We start from the raw sequence: 18,542 nt of genomic DNA, 5'->3' as shown, positions 1-18,542 counted from the left end.
CACTACTTGGTATATTCCCAGAAAAGCTGAAAGCAATGACATAAACAGACATTTGCACACCGATGAAATAACAATCATAAATGTGTATGCTCCCAATCAATGAGCTCCAACATACATGAGGCACACTTGGAAAAATTGAAGGGAGATATAGACATATCAACAATAATAGTGGGAGACTTCAATACACCCCTATTCACTATAGATGTTCATAGCAGCATTATTCACAATCACCAAAAGATGGAAACAAACCAAATGCCCACCAACAGACAAATGGATCAACAAAATGTGGTATATACATACAATGGAATATTATGCAGCAGTAAGATGAAATGACATCCTGAAGCACATAACAAGATGGATGAGCCTTGAGGACATAATGCTGAATGAAATAAGCCAGATACAAAAGGATAGATACTGTATGATTCCACTTTTATGACCAGTGCAAAGGTATAATCAGAGGCTTATAATAGAATATAGGGGACTTAGAGATACATAGAAACTAGAGATGGGTGAACCATTAGCTAATGAGGTTGAACTCCAATGTAAGGGAATAGATAGAAGTGAAGGCAGTTCTCTAGTGGGTCTATAAGTAATGTTACCATATTGAAGATGAACAAGATTGAAAGGGGTTCTATAGACCTACATGTCCCACTGATTAGCACTAGAAATATGAATTAGTTCTTGTAAGAATTACTTCAAAGTTATGATTCATGCACATGGACTGTTTAAGTCCTGGGGACGGGGAAAACTGCTATTGCATGCTACGAGCTATGTTCAAAAGGAAACTATCAGCACTACCACAGCAACAGCAGAGGTAAATAATGTGGTGAGGGACAAGAGTGAAGAGGAGGTTTAGATTTCCTATTTGGTGAGGTTGTGTTTATTGGTTTTCTTTCTCTTGGGAACAATGAAATTATCTAAAATTGAGAGTGTTGATGGACTGTGGACTTTGGGCACTATACATGACTGATGAAGGCAGGTGACTGAAGGATGCACTGACTGCAGATTGGCTAATGATGGTGTATACTTATGAATGAAGGTTGTGCTGCTACAAAAAGGAACAAATTCGTGAGGCATGCAATGATGTGAATGAACATATGGGACATTTGGTGAGGCAAAATAAGCCAGAAACAAAAGAACAACAATGGTATGGTCACCTTTAGAAATTGTTTATAAGAAAACAGAGGCCTAGATTGTAGGCTTTTAGAGCAGACGTATTAAGTCTGTTCATTATTTCTGGATTTCGAGGGGCTGTTTTATACATATATATACCTACATATATATATATTTAACCTGATATTTAGAGATAAGAATGAAGCCAATCAGGTTGGGGTTAAAGTAATTCAGAATATAGGGGGGAAGGAAGATAGTGTTTATATATTAGGAACACACATACTCTTTGAGTCCAAAGGAAGAAAGTTTATTTGATCTGGAACCTAAATTTTCTGTAGCACATAATCTAACTCACCCTATCTGTAGAGCTCATTTGAACAACTGAAATACAGGGAGCCCAGAATAAGAAAGAGGTCCTATAATCCTGTATAGATTACTGTAATGCCTAGATATATTCTAGAATATTAAGCAGATAATCAAAAAGCATTGGCAAAGTCCTTTGAGGGATGGGAGAAAGAATATCAAACTATTAAACCTTATCATCAAAGAATCCCCTGATAATGTGTCAAACTTTAGGGACACTCAAACCAATAGACCATGCCGTTGATCCTGAGACTTATTCTTGTGAAGCTTATATAGGTAGCAGAGAAGCTTAGCCTACCTACAGGCATGCCTAAGAGTTACTTCTGGAGGACCACTTTTGTTGCTCAGATGTGGCCTCACTCTCTCTAAGACCAACTCTACAAGTGAAATTATTGCCCTCCGCCTCTAACATCCAGGGGTGAAAGTCTCCCTGGCGACATGGGAGAGGATGCCCAGGGATGAATCCAACCCTGGCATGGGATCAACAATGCCATCCTGATCAAAAGCGGAAAAGAAGCATAACTAATAAAGTAGCAGTGGCAGAGAGAGTTTAAAGAGAGTCAAGAGGCTACTCTGGAGGTTGCTCTTACGCAAGCTTCAGTTAGACCTTGCTACCTATCATAACCTGCCAAACCCCAACCAGGACCATTCCAGCCAATCCTAAAGAACACCTAGGGAAATATATAAGATTCCACAAGGGTTCCAGGCACTAGAGTAACTTTCCAGAAATCTACATCTACAGATGGGTGCCTGGTCCAGATAAGTCCTGAAACCTAGAGGGCCCAGCCTCTCCAGAACATCCCTATGGGGTAGGGAGTTCCATCTCCCTACCCCATATTAGTGACAGACCTGTCTGATATTAAAAATTTAGAATGGCCATAGCCCAAACACCCCTAAAGAGAGGGGCGAAAAGATCAAAGTTGATCGTGGATTTATACAGTGAAGATAGGATTTAACAAATGAATATAAATGCTGAATCATTAAATTGATATCTCTTTCAGTCTCCAGTATCTTAGAGCAGCTAGACGTAAAAATCTATAACAATGGAATGGTCAAACTCTGAAATATGTTCTACAACTAATTGTGGTGCTGTGCTTTGAAATGTATTGCTTTTATATATATATATATATATGTTATTTTTCACAAAAAAAAAAGGAAAAAAGTCTATTGTGATGATAAAAGATATTTAAGCCTTCTAGCCTCCTATATTCTGGAGCAGCTGTGGGATCTGTTCTGTAAATACTTGTTGAAGAGTGCTTTGAAAACTATTGCTTTTTTTAAATTTTCTTTGCTTTGTATATATGTTATACTATACAATAAAAAAGTTTTAAAAAATGGCCAGAAAAAAGGGATCTGACTTCGGGTGAGATATGAATGAATCTGCTCTGGATAGGACTAGGGTAAATCAGAATACAGGGTGAAGCTTGATTTGGTCCATATTTTAAAACTTCAACTTTTGCATGAGAATAAAGGAAGAGATGTTTATTTCATGCATAATTTATATTTTGGGTAGTGCATTTCCTAATTTAAATTTTATGGTCAGTTTAGTTGAACAACAGAAGTACATGGAATCTGGAATAGGGCATGAGACTTTGTTGGTTTGTCCAGGTTAGCATGATGCTCTGATATATCCTAAAGTAATTTGGGCAGTGAATAAAGAAGTATTTGCAAGATCCCCTTGAGGCACTGGGGAGAAAGGAGGAAATATTCAACTTACCCATTTGGAGAATTTCTGATATTCTCACAAGCAGTGGAGACAACCAAATCAATAGGCCAAGGTTTCATAGGTTTGCACCTATGAAAATTATACTGCAAAGGATAGGCTAAGCCTAAAATTATAATTATGCCAAAGAGTCTCCCCCAGCGAACCTCTTTTGTTGCTCAGATATGGTCTCTCTCTCTAAACCGACATGGCAAGTGAACTCACTGCCCTACCCCCATGAGGGACATGACTCCAAGGGGTATAATTCTCCCTGGCAACACGGGACAGAAATCCCGGGATGAGCAGGAACTCAGCATCAAGAGTTTGAAAAAGCCAAAAAGGAAGAGAGAAATGAGACAAAATAAACTATCAGTGACTGTGGGATTTCAAACAGAGTTGAGAGGTTATCTTGGAGGTTATTCTTATGCACTATATAGATATTCCTTTTTAGTTTACAGTGTATTGGAGTGGGTAGAGGGAAGTACATGAAACTGGTGAACTGTGTTCCAGTAGCCTTCTTTCTTGAAGATGATTTATAATGATATAGCTTTTACAATATGACTGTGTGATTGTAAAAACCTTGTGTCTGATGCTCCTTTTATCCAGGGTATACATAGATGAGTAAAAAATATGGATCAAAAATAAACAAATAATGGGGGTACAATGGTTAAAATAAATTGGATAGATGGAAATACTAGTGGTCATGAGAGGGAAGGGTAAGGAGTATGATATATATGAGTTTTTTCTTTTTATTTTTTTTCTGGCATGATGCAAATATTCTATAAAATGTTCATGGTGATGAATACACCACTATGTGATGATATTGTGAGCCACTGATTGTACACCATGTATAGAATGTTTGCATGTTAAGATTTATCGATAAAAGTATTAAAATCAAAACAAAAAAGATACAGACTGACAGAATGGATCAAAAAAACATTATCTATCTGCTGTTTACAAGAGACACAAATTAGACTGGAGGACAGAGTTAGATTGAAAGTGAAAGGGTGGAAAAAGATCTTATATGCAAGCTGTAACCAAAAGAAAGCAGGAGTAACTATATCAATATCAGACAAAATAGACTTCAAATGTAAAGATGTCATAAGAGACAAAAAGAAGGACGTTACATACTAATAAAAGGGACAATTCACCAGAAAGAAATAACAATCATAAATGTGTATGCTCCCAATCAATGAGCTCCAAAATACATGAGGCACATTTGGAAAAATTGAAGGGAGCTATAGACATATCAACAATAATAATGGGAGACTTCAATACCTCCCTATTCATTATAGATAGAACAATCACAGATCATGAAGAAATTTTTAAAAATCATTAGAGCATATTATGAACAACTATATGTCAACAAGCTAGATAGCTTAGATGAAATGGACAAATTCCTAGAAACAACATGAATTACCTATACTGATTCAAAAAGAAATAGAAGATCTCAACAAGCCAGTTACAAATAAAGAGATCCAATCAACCATCAAAAATCTTCCTACAAAAAAAGCCCAGGACCTGATGCCTTCACAGGAGAATTTTATCAAACTTTTCAAAAGGAACTAACACCAATCCTATTCAAACTCTTCCAAAAAATTGAAGAAAAAGGAATGCTAACTAACTCATTTTATGAAGCTAAAAATCATTCTAATACCAAAATTTGGATAAAGATGATACAAGAAAAGAAAACTACAGACCGATCTCCCTAATGAACATAGATGCAAAAGTTCTTAACAAAATATGAGCAAATCATATCCAATGCCACATTAAAAGAATTATATATCATGATCAAGTGGGAGTGATACCAGAAATTGTTCAATATAAAAAAATCAATCAGTGTAATACAGCACATTAACAAATCAAAAAGGAAAAATCACATGATCATATCGATTGATGTGAAAAAGCATTCGACAAAATCCAGCATCCTTTCCTGATAAAAACACTTCAAAAGTTAGGCATTGAAGGACAGTTTCTCAATATCATAAAAGGCATATATGAAAAACCCATAGGCAGCATCATACTTAATGGTGAGAAATCGAAAGCATTCCCCTTGAGATCGGGGACAAGACAAGAATGCTCATTGTCACCACTATTATTCAACATTGTACTAGAAGTACTAGCTGGAGCAATTAAACAGGAGAAAGAAATAAAGGCATCTGAATAAGAAAGGAATAAGTAGAACTTTCATTGTTTGCTCCTATACTTAGAAAGCCCTTAGAAAAACCACTTAAGCTAATAAACAAATTCAGCAAAGTGGAAGGATACAAGATTAGTGTACAAAAATCAGTAATATTTCTATACACAAGCAATGACATATCTGAGGTGACAACTAAGGGAAAAAATCCACTCAGAATAGGAACCAGAAGAATTAGGTATCTATGAATAAGCCTAACCACGGATGTCAAAGACATATACACAGAAAATTACAAAAAAAGATAGAAGAAATGACCTAAACAGATGGAAAGATATCCCATGCTCATGGATAGGGAGGATGAATATCATCAAGATGTCAATCCTACCCAAACTGATCTACAAATTCAATGCAATCCCAATAAAAATCCCAACAACTTACTTCGAAGACTTGGAAAACTGGTTATCAAATTTATATGGAAGGAGGGCTGGCCACGGTGGCTCAGCAGGCAAGAATGCTTGCCTGCCATGCCAGAGGACCCAGGTTCGATTCCCGGTGCCTGCCCATGTGAAAAAAAAAATTATATGGAAGGGAAAGAGGCCTCAAATAGCTAAAGAAATCCTTAAAAAGAAGAGGAAACTGGTAGGTCTATCACTTTCTGACTTCAAAGCTTACTATAAAGCCACAGTGGTCAAAACAGCATGGTACTGACACAAAGACAGAAGGACTGACCAGTAGAACAGAATCAAGAGTGCAGAGATTGACCATCAAATTTATGGACATTTGATCTTCAAAAATGCCCCCAAATCCACTGAATTGGGACAGAACGGTCTTTTCAATAATAGGCATACAAGAACTGGATTTCAATAGCCCAAAGAATGAAAGAGGACCCCTACCATACACCCTACACAAAAATTAACTCAAAATGTATCAAAGACCTAAATGTAAGAGCCAATATCATAAAACTTCTTGAAACAAATGTAGGGAAACATCTTCAAAGTCTAGTAATAGGAGGTAAGCTTCTTAAACTTTCCACCTAAAGCACAAGCAATGAAAGAAAAAATGGACAAATGGGAATTCCTTAAGAGCAAGAGTTTCTGTGCCTCAAATGACTTTGTTACAAAGGTGAAGAGGCAGCCAACTCAATGGGAGAAAATATTTGGAAACCACATATCGGATAAAGGCTTGATATCTTGTGTACATAAATAAATTATACAGCTTACCAACAAAAGAACAACCCAACTATAAAATGGGCAGAGGAAATGAATATTTCCTCACCATTAAGTATGATGCTGCCTATGGGTTTTTCATATATGCCTTTTATGATATTGAGAAACTGTCCTTCAATGCCTAACTTTTGAAGTGTTTTTATCAGGAAAGGATGCTGGATTTTGTCGAATGCTTTTTCACATCAATCGATATGATCATGTGATTTTTCCTTTTTGATTTGTTAATGTGCTGTATTACACTGATTGATTTTTTTATGTTGAACAATTTCTGGTATCACTCCCACTTGATCATGAAGAACAAATACTTTTCTGAAGAACAAATACAGATGGCTAAAAAGCACATGAAGAACTGCTCATCTTCACTGGTGATAAGGGAAATGCAAAGTAAGATGACAATGTGATACCTACTCACTGCTATAAGAATGGCTGCTATTAAACAAACAGGAAACTATACATGTTGGATAGGATGCAGAGAAATTGGAACAGTTATTCACCGTTGGTGGGAATGTAAGGTGTGCAGCGGCTGTGGAAATCAGTTTGGCAATACCTCAGAAAACTAAATATTAAGTTGCCCTATGACCTGGCAATACCAATACTCAGAATATACCCAGAAGAGTTGAGGGAAGTCTCGAAACATATGACAATGTGAATGAACCTTGAGGACATAATGTTGAGTGAAATAAGTCAGACACAAAAGGACAGACACTGTATGATTCCATTATTATGACTCTGATAAAACTGCCAGTGTTTTGGAGCAGCTAGAAGGAAAAAGCTGAGTTGAGGGCATGGTAGCCCATGACAAACTCTGGGAACTATTCTGTAGCTGCTTACTGAAATGTGCTTTGAAAATTATTACTTTTTTTCTTTCTTTTATTTGTATATGTATGCTATATTTTACAACTAAAAAACAGTTTTAAAAAACTATATGCAGTTATAGTAATATTAGATAAAATTCCTGAAATAAAAAATTTGAAAATATTTAGTAGCATAGCTCACTACTATAGCAAAGTTGATATTTGTAATAACTTTTTACGCAATATTTTGAAAACGCATACAGTTTTAATATTTAAGATATCACCTAATATTTAAATTCAAGTAATTCTGATATCTGTATTTATAGATTTTTTCCTTCCTTGCTTTAATTTTAAATTGGTTTATGAAACATGTTGTACAAACAGGTTTTACAATGATTACTTATTTTTTTTGTATGCTGCATGGTGGGGTCACATTTTATTATTTTTCCATGTGAGTATCCCGTTATTACAGCACCATTTGTTCAAATTTTTTGTTTGTTTTGCTGTTTGTTTGGTTTTGGGGAAGTGCATGGACCGGGAATCAAACCCTCATCTCCCACATGGCAGGCAGGAATTCTACCACGGAACTACCCTTGTACCCCCTAGATATTTTTTTAATATGCCCATGGATAAACTAACTTAAATATCCATTTAAGGTGGTTAAGATTTCCATATGTTAATTGTAAAAATATTTGTATCCTCATATTTTCTTGAAATCAGGAAAATATTTAGTAACATGGGTCATTACTATAGGAATGCAGATATTTGTAACAACTTTCTTACTTTGAGGACATTCAGTTTTGACAGCTCATCAAATGGTATCTTAAATAGTGTTTAACACTTAGAATTTTAGAACTCTGCTATCTGAATATGTAGATTCTTCCCTTGTCTTAATTTTAAATTGGTTTATGAAACTTACTGTGCAACATAGGCTTTACAATGATTATATGGATACTGTATTTAAATATGCCAATGGTTAAGCTAACTAAGATATTTCATTGTTGGTGGTTCTAAGTGTATTGTTTGCTCTCTTAAATAAGAAAAAATTAACAAAAAGAAAAAAATCATGGCTAATTTCTCATGTTTACATTATTTCAAATATATCAATTTCTCATCCCTATTAAAAATAGTTTCCAGGTTTCTACCTCTCCTGCATTGAGAGCAGTTTTCTTCCACTTAACTATATTTACTTAGACACAGAAAGAAAGCATCACAAATTGCATTGATTTTATATTTCTTTTGAAGATATTTGTCAAAGGCTATTGGATGTTCATGGATGGCATATTCAGTTGATGGAACAGGTACTTAGATTATGATTCAAAAAATTAACTGTTATATTTATCAGGAAAATGAGTTCTCATCACCAGCCCCATCCTTGATGAACATGTTGACCTACAAGTCTGTAAAATATTTCTCAAACAGATCCCAGCACTGCAGTGGTGGCCTAACAGGGCCAAGGCAACTGCAATGGACTGTGCAGGTGAGCATCCTCAGCTGATGGGAGCCTCCCAAACCTGAACCAGATACACATCTTCAGATGCACTCACTCCCTTCTCTGCATAGGGGGCTGGTTTCAGAGAGGCTGAGGTCACCTGCAAGGACAAGAACAAGTCCTTTGATTCTAGACATCAATCCCTGAAAACCTGGAGAGTCGGACTGTAGGAGCTTCTGAATCCATTCAGAATCATGGTCGTCTATAAATCACTCAGTCAGTCAAATCAGATTTCCTGAGGCCTCTTTTACAGCACACATAGAAAAGAAGCAACCTCAGAATCCCTGAGAGGAAGCCACTGCTGGAAAAGGGAGAGAGATATCCCCTTTCTAAGCAGGAATCGGCAGGCATCACTCTGACATCCCAGCCTCTCCCATCCAACAGCTCCTGACCCAGAGAGAAGCACCAGAGCACACAATTAATTCCTTGCAGCCCTTTCTTAGACCAAAGGTGATCCTCAGACTTAACTTCTGACCCCACAGCACAGGCACCAGAAAGGAGAGATTTCATTGGAACCTGGACTCTTCCTTTAGCACACAGATTTGGATCTGGACCTTTCCTGTTAGTCTCCATTCTCTGCTAAAGAGGACTTCCCTGGGTCTTAGATCTTCTCAAATGTGAAATGAAGGACCTGGACTATATCAGTGGGTCCCACCTGTTATCACCTGGAGGCTATAAACTACTCATGCAAAGGCCTCACCACAGACCATGGAATCTGATCACTGGGGCAGAACTAGGATGCCTGCTTGCAGCAATCTCCCCAGAGGATTCTCTAGAGCTGAGACCACAGGAGAAAGTGTGTCTGAGCCTCAGAGCCTCACCCTAACACGCACAGAAATCTCCTGGGCACCTTGGTGAGGCAGAGGTGACTCAGCTGGTTGAGGGGTTCTGACACTGTGCAGTTTAATGAGCTCCCAGGCAATGCTCATGCTGCTGGGATGGACCACTCTGAGCAAGGTCCTTCCCAACAGCTATAGTCTATGATTTTGTTTATTTCTGGGGAGTTGGAAACTTAGAGGAACTGCTAACCTCAAGGCAAAGCATTTCCCTTTCACTCAGAGCAGGAGGAAGAGGTTATCATGGGGACAAACTTGGACAACCATGCACATCTATTCAAATAAAGCACAAATGTTTCACATAAAGAGACTACTTACCAAGTATTTTCACCAGCTTTTCTTCTTGCTTATTTGAACTTGGTGCAAATTCAGTATTTTTTGAATTCTTTTGTTGTGGAGAACCTATGGAAAAGAAACCTTAGCTGTGACTTAACCCTTCACTGCATCTGTATGTATTCCTTTATGAATCAATGCTATGCATCGTATTTTGAGAGCAGCATTATGCAAGGGGCCTGCCCTGGGCAGGAGGAAGGGCACTGAGCAGTGTTCCAGTTCAACTTTGAGAGAATGTGATCTTAGGCAGAAAGTTCTATGGACTTGTTTATCTCATCTGGGCCAGTTGGAAAGGTGCCAACCCACAGGATGTTATGGTGAGGATGAGAGGAGAGAAAATTTTCTGATGAGATATATAAGCCAAAGTGTCCCACCTTCTTCATTACTTGCTGTTATCTATTATAAACTACATAATGCTGGTACCAAGGATGGTTGGCTCACTGTTCCACTTTGAAGGGAGCACAGGAAGATGCACACATCAGTTTTTTTAAAACAAAATTATACCTTCCTTAAGGAATGATGCCAACACAGTACCACTTTGACCATATTGGAATTTCTTGTTTTGCATAAGAGGGAAAAATGTTACTGCATACTCTGCACTCATTCACACTCGGGTCTATAATTGGTAAGAACTCAAAGGGCCTCTCCCTACTTGACCTGTTTGGTAAGCAGAAGGAATTTCTGATTTTGTGGTGAGAAGTAAAGGTATAAAGGGGAGTAGAATGGGTCAACAACCTTCCATGAGATCATGGGTTGATTTCATAGCTTGTGTGGACACTTACACATCTACCTTATGAATAGAAAAAGCATCCCTTGGAGAGTGTGAGCTACGTCATCAGGCTTCTCTTGAAGGTTGGGTTGTCTCAGTGTCCTGGCCCTTTATGTTTGATGCAAGGTCAAGGCCAGGCCTTCATTCCAGCCCCAGGGGTGTTGGCAACCCCACCCCACTCCACCCTCAGCCAATGAGCAGGCTGGCAGGGCCCCAGCCCCTTTCTACCCTGAATGGAACAGAGCACTCAGGAAGTGCCTGTAGGATGCTAAGTTCAATACAAAACCAGTGACAAAGCTGAGTTCCACATGGCTTCCTGACAGTAATTTGCATAGACATTGAGTACTCTGCTCACAACAGCCAAACACTATATAGGGAAATAAGTTATCAGGTCTCAGTAGTTGTGACGGTTAGGTTCATGTGTCAACTTGGTCTGGTGATGGTGCCCAGTTGTCCAGTTAAGCAAACACTGGCCTATCTGTTGATATGAGGACATTTCGTAGACTGAAATCATCAGCATGTCGGTTACATTTGTGGCTGGTTACATCTACAGTTGGCTACAGGAAGCATCTTCAGCAACAAGCGATGCTTAATCTAATCACCTGAAGGCTTTTAAGGAGCATTCAGAAGAGAGAATCTCTCTTTCTGGTTCACACAGCCAGCCGCTCCTGCCAAGTTCATTGAGGACCTCCATAAAAACTGCCAGCTTGTGGTCTGCCCTACAGATTTTGGACCCTTGCAACCCTATGGTTGTGTGAGACGCTTTAATAAATATCATATTTACATACCAAGATGGTGGCTTAGCAAGGTGTGAGATTTAGTTCATCCTCCAGAGCAGCTACTAAATAGGCAGAGACTGTACAGAACAACTGCAGGGGCCACATCAGTGACCAGAAACACAGCATACCCTAGTCTGGACCAGCTGCGAGCCTACCCAGAACCGTGAACTCCCCAAGCTGTGATGGCTGGCACCCCTCCCCCACAGGCTGCTTCCCAGAGGAGAGAGGAAAGGAACTTTACCAGCAGCAGGGGCTGAGTAAAACTAAGCTCCAATTGTGGAATTAAGTCACAAATTCTGAATACTAAAAATAGGCTCCCAGCTCAGATGAACCTCATTCAAAGCGGATGTTACTGATTTTTGCCCCAGCGTAGAGGGTGTAGGACTGACGGAAAAAGAAAAAAAGAAACAGAGGTTTTTTTGGATTAGATAGCACATAATACTTGAAAGGCCCTGGGCTGCGAAGGAAAGGAAGGGGCACATAGGACCTGAAGGTACACAAAGCAACATACCAACTTAACCTCTTGATTGGCAAATCCGAGGAAAAGGGGTCCTGCTCTGAAAAGGATTTTTCTCTTTCTTTTTTGTGGCTGTGTTTCTACAGCTTGACTGCCTTTGAATACAGCCACAATGCTTCTCAGGCTCCAACTGCCCAGACATAGGCAGAATTAAGCTTGTTTGAGAGTTTGTCTGGAGCCTGTGCCTTCCCTAGGAGAGGGATGGGGCTCAGCTCAGGTGGATTCCCTCCCTCAAGGAATTCAGACCCCAGGGTCTGGAAAAGTGAAATGATTAAAGCCAGCCTACAACCTCTCCTCTGTCTCAAACACGCCCCCAGCAGGGAAAGTCTGCTGAAGTTAAAGATACCACATCACCTTATGCTGATGGGACCTGCACACAGACAAGCGCCATATACTGGGCAGGATAGGAAAAATGCAGAGTCCACATGCTTCATAGGAAAGTCTTTCAACCTGCTAGGTCTCACCCTCAGGGAAAACTGATGCAGGTGATTCTTTCCTGCTGAGAGGAGGCCAGTTTGGCCTGGGAAAATCAGGCTGAGATCTGTAATACCAAAATAGACCCTCCTAAGGGGTGTGGGGCACCATACAGGCAGGGCAAGGAACAAGAACTGAAAAATTCTGATCTGTTAAACAAAACCTAAGCTAGAGGTCCAGAATAGGCTGAACTGAAGGTCAAAGAATAAATAGACAACAAAGTCATCCAGCAAGAAAATCCGAGGTAAAAGAAGTGAAAACGGTCTCCAGAATAAACTGATTAAAGTAATTAAATACCTAGATGTCAGCAAAAAAATAACAAATCACACCAGGAAAATTGAAGATATGGCCCAGTCAAAGGAACAAACCAACAATTCAAATGAGATACAGGAGTTGAAACAATTAATTCAGAATGTTCAAACAGACATGGAAAACCTCATCAAAAATCAAATCAATGAATTGAGGAAAGATGTAGAAGGCAAGAGACAAACAAAAAGAAGAAATCGAAAGTCTGAAAAAAATCACAGAGCTTATGGAAATAAAGGCATAGTAGAAGAGATGAAAAAAAAAAAAAACAATGGAAACCTACAACCTTAGATCTGAAGAGGCAGAAAATAGGATTAGTGAACTGGAGGACAGAACATCTGAAATTCGACAAGCAAAAGCAAATATATGGAAAAACATGAGCAGGGACTCAGGGAATTGAATGACAACATGAAGCACATGAATATATGTGTTGTGGGTGTCCCAAAAGGAGAAGAGAAGGGGAAAGGAGGTATTCTAGTTTGCTAGCTGCCGGAATGCAACACACCAGAGATGGATTGGCTTTCAATAAAAGGGGATTTATTTTGTTAGTTCTTCAGAGGAAAGGCAGCTAACTTTCAACTGAGGTTCTTTCTTATGTGGGAAGGCACAGGGTGATCTCTGCTTGTCTTCTCTCCAGGCCTCTGGGTTCCAACAACTTTCCCGGGGTGATTCCTTTCTGCATTTCCAAAGGTCTGGGCTGAGCTGTGAGTGCTGAGATGAGGTATGCTTAGCTGCTTTGGCTGTGCTACATTGAGCTCTCTCATTTAAGCACCAGCCAATTAAATAAAAAATAATTCATTACACCAGGCATGCCTCTTAGCCAACTGCAGATGTAATGAGCAACAGATAAGGTTCACATACCATTGGCTCATGTCCACAGCAACAGAACTAGGCATGTTCACCTGGCCGAGTTGACCAATGAATCTAACTACCACAGGAGGAGAAAAACTAATGGAGGAAATTATCACTGAAAATTTCCCAACTCTTATGAAAGACTTAAACTTACAGATCCAAGAAGTGTAACGTGCCCCAAACAGAATAGATCCAAACACATGTACTCCAAGACACTTACTAATCAGAATGTCAGATGTCAAAGAGAAAGAGAGAATCTTGAAGGCAGCAAGAGAAAGGCAATTAATCACATACAAGGGAAGCCCAATAAGACTATGTGTAGATTTCTCAGCAGAAACCATGGAGGCAAGAAGACAGTGGGATGATATATTTAAATTACTAAAAGAGAAAAACTGCCAACCAAGAATTCTATATCCAGCAAAATCGTCCTTCAAAAATGAGAGAGAAATTAAAACACTTTCAGACAAAAAAATCACTGAGAGAATTTATGACCAAGAAACTGGCTCTTCAAGAAATACTAAATGGAGCACTAGATACAAAAAGACAGGAGAGAGAAGTGTGGAGAAGTGTGCAGAAATGAAGACTATCAGTAAAGATAAAAAGAAGAAAACTTAGATATGACATATAAAATCCAAAAGGCAAAATGGGAGAAGAAAGTACTGCCCATACAGTAATAACACTAAATGTTAATGGATTAAACTCCCCAATCAAAAGACATAGACTGGCAGAATGGATTAAAAAAAAGGACACATCTATATGCTGTCTACAGGAAACACATCTTAGACCCAAGGATAAGCATACATTGAAAGTGAAAGGTTTGGAAAAGATATTTCATGCAAATAATCAGAAAAGAGCAGGAGTAGCTATATTAATATCCAACAAATTAAACTTTGAGTGTAAAACAGTTAAAAGTGACAAAGCAGAACACTATATGTTAAAAGGAACAATTCAACAAGAAGACATATCATAAATATTTATGCACTGAGCCAGAGTGTTCCAAAATACATGAGGCAAACACTGAAAAGAGAAATAGATACATCTACCAAATAACTGAAAATTCAATTCCCCACTCTCATCAATGGACAAAATATCTAGACAGAGGATCAATAAAGAATCAGAGAATTTGAATAATACAGTAAATGAGCTAGACTTAACAGACACTTACAGAACATCACACCCCACATTAGGATACACCTTTTTCTCAAGTGCTCACAGATCATTCTCTAGGATAGACCATATGCTGGGTCACAAAGCAAGTCTCAATAAATTTTAAAAATTGAAATAATACAAAACACTTTCTCAGATCATAAAGGAATGAAGTTGGAAATCAATAATAGGCAGAGTGCCAGAAAATTCACAAATATATGGAGGCTCAATAACACACTCTTAAACAACCAGTGAGTCAAGAAAGAATTTACAAGAGAAATAAGTAAATATCTCAGGGCAAATGAAAATGAAAATACAACATAACAAACTTTACAGGATGCAGCAAAGGCAGTGCTAAGAGAGAAATTTATTGCCCTAAATGCCTATATTAAAAAAGAAGAAAGAGCAAAAATCGAGGAATTAACTGTACACTTTTAAGAACTAGACAAAGAACAGCAAACTAACTGCAAAGCAAGCAAAAGGAAGGAAATAATGAAGATTAGGAGCAGAAATAAATGAAATTGAGAACATGAAAACAATCGAGAAAATCAACAAAACCAGAAGTTGATTCTATGAGAAAGTCAGTAAGATTGATGGACCCTTAGTGAGGTTGACAAAAAGAAGAGAGAGGATGCAAATAAATAAAGTCAGAAATGGAAGAGGAGACATAACACTGAGCCTGCAGAAATAAAGGAAATAATGAGAGGATACTATGAATAACTTTATGCTAATAAATTCGAACATGGAGATGAAAAGGACAACTTCCTAGAAAGGCATGAACAACCAACATTGACTCGAAAAGAAATAGATGACCTCAACAAACCAATCACAAGTAAAGAAATTGAATCAGTCATTAAAAAGTTCCCCCCCAAAAAAAAGTCCAGGACCAGATGGCTTCACATGTGAATTCTACCAAACATTCCAAAAGAACAATCCTGCTCAAATTCTTCAAAGAAATTGAAGAGGAGGGAAAGCTACCTAACTCATTCTACAAAGCCAACATCATCCTCATACCAAAGCCAGACAAAGATATTACAAAAAAAAGAAAACTGCAAACCAATCTCTATAATGAATATAGGTGCAAAAATCTTCAACGAAATTCTAGCAAATCGAATCCAGAACACATTAAAAGAATTATACACCATGACCAAGTAGGATTCATCCCAGGAAGGCAAGGATGGTTCAACATAAAAAAATTAATTAATGTAATACACCATATCAACAAATCAAAGCAGAAAAAAACACATAATAATCTTGATACATGCAGAAAAGGCATTTGACAAAATTCAACATCCTTTCTTGTTGAAAACACTTCAAAGGATATGAATAGAAGGGAACTTCCTCAACATGATAAAGGGAATATATGAAAAACCCACAGCTGACATCATCCTCAATGGGGAATAACTGAAAATTTCCCCCTAAGATCTGGAACAAGACAAGGATATCCACTATCCCCATTGTTATTCAGCATGTGTTGGAAGATCTAGCCAGAGCAATTTGACAAGAAAAAGAAATACAAGGCATCAAAATTGGAAAGGAAGAAGTAAAATTCTCACTGTTTGCAGATGATATGATACTATATGTTGAAAACCCCAAAAAATCCACAGCAAAACTACTAGAGCTAATAAATGAGTACAGTAAAATGGCAGGTAACAAGATCAACACTCAAAAATCTGTAGTGTTTCTATACATTAGTAATGAACACTCTGAGGGGGAAAACAAGAAAAAAATTTACGATTGCAAACAAACGAATAAAATATTTAGAAATAAATTTACCTAAGAAAACAAAAAACCTATATGAAGAAAACTACAAGAAACTCTTAAAAGGAATCACAGAAGACCTAAATAAATGGAAGGGCATACTGTGTTCATGGATTGGAAGACTAAATATAGTTAAGATATCAATTATACCTAAATTGATTTACAGATTCAATGCAATACCAATTGAAATCCCAAAAACTTACTTTTGAGGAATAGAAAAACCAATAACCAAATTAATCTGGAAGGGCAGGATGCCCCAAATACCTAAAAATATGCTAAGAAATAAAAATGAAGTTGGAGGTCTCACGCTACCTCACTTTAAGGCATATTATAAAGCTACAATTGTCAAAACAGCATGGTACTGGCATAAAGATAGATATCCTGACCAATGGAATAGAGTAGTGTTCAGATATAGACCCTCTCATCTGTGGACAATTGATCCATAAGGCAGTCAAACCAACTCACCTGGGACAGAACAGTCTCTTCAATAAATGGTACCTAGAAAACTGGATAGCCATATGCAAAAGAATGAAAGAGGATCCATATCTCACACCCTATATAAAAATTAACTCAAAATGGATCAAAGACCTAAACATTAGATCTAAGACCATAAAATTGTTAGAAGACAATGTAGAGAAATATCTTACAAAACTTATAACAGGAGGCAGTTTCCTAGACCTTACACCCAAACCAAGAGCACTGAAGAAAGAAAGAAAGAAATGGGAACTCCTCAAAATTAAACAGTTGTGTGCATCAAAGAACTTCGTCAAGAAAGTAAAAAGACAGTCTATACAATGGGAGACAATATTTGGAAACAATATAGCAGATAAAGGTCTAGTATCCAGAATATATAAAGAGACTGTTCAACTCAACAACAAAAAGACAGACAACCCAATTACAAAATGGGCAAAGGAGTTGAACAGATACTTCTCAGAAGAGGAAACAAAAATGGCTAAAAGGCACATGAAAAGATGCTCAACTTCCCTGGCTATTAGGGAAATGCAAATCAAAACCACAATGAGATAGCATCTCACACCCACTAGAATGGCCGTTATCAATAAAACAGAAAACAACAATTGCTGGAGAGGATGTGGAGAAAAGGCACACTTATCCACTATTGGTGGGAATGTCAAATGGTACAACCACTATGGAAGGCAGTTTGGCGGTTCCTCAGGAAGCTAAGTATAGAATTGCCATATGAACCGGCAATATCATTGCTAGGAATCTACTCAGAGGACATGAGGTCAAAGACACAAACGGACATTTGCACACCAATGTTTATACCAGCACTATTTACAATTGCAAAGAGACGGAAACAGCCCAAATGTCCATCAACAGTCGAGTGGCTAAACAAGCTGAGGCATTTACATACAATGGAATATTATGCAGCTATAAGACAGAATAAAGTTATGAAGTATGTAACAACATGGATGGACCTTAAGGACATTATGCTGAGTGAGATTAGCCAGAAACAAAACGACAAATACTGTATGGTCTCACTGACATGAACTGACATTAATAAATGAACTTGGAGAATTTCAGTTGGTAACAGAGACCAGCAGGAGATAGAAACAGGGTAAGATACTGGGTAATTGGAGCTGAAGGGATACAAATCATGCAACCGGACTGATTGTAAAAATTCAGAAACGGATAGCACAATACTACCTAACTGTAATACAATAATGTCGGAACACTGAATGTGAGAATGATAGAGGGAGGAAGGGGGGGACACAAATGAAATCAGAAAGAAAGATAGACAATAAAGAGTGAGATGGTAAAATCTAGGAATGCCTAGAGCATATAATGATAGTGACTAAATGTACACATTTTAAAATGTTTTTGCATGAAGAAGAAGAAAGGAATGTCAATACTGTAGGGTGTTGAAAATAGATGGTAATTAATATTTTTAAATTTTAACTTATGCGTAAGACTAAAGCAAAAA

The 18,542-nt window shown here is 37.9% G+C and overlaps 1 protein-coding gene across 3 annotated transcripts in view; it reads right to left on the bottom strand.

The window, feature by feature from the left end:
• The window catches only part of C17H2orf92 (chromosome 17 C2orf92 homolog), a 432,030-nt gene that overhangs the window by 370,231 nt on the left and 43,257 nt on the right, over nt 1-18,542 (bottom strand). For all 3 annotated transcript variants that reach the window (XM_077133807.1, XM_077133808.1, XM_077133809.1), the window contains one exon: nt 9,982-10,065. In XM_077133807.1, the coding sequence (XP_076989922.1) occupies nt 9,982-10,065 (84 nt within the window). The remainder of the gene's footprint in view (nt 1-9,981; nt 10,066-18,542) is intronic.

This window comes from Tamandua tetradactyla, chromosome 17 (assembly GCF_023851605.1).
Source record: "Tamandua tetradactyla isolate mTamTet1 chromosome 17, mTamTet1.pri, whole genome shotgun sequence".
Lineage (NCBI taxonomy): Eukaryota > Metazoa > Chordata > Mammalia > Pilosa > Myrmecophagidae > Tamandua > Tamandua tetradactyla.
This window is presented reverse-complemented; position numbering and strand designations above follow the sequence as displayed.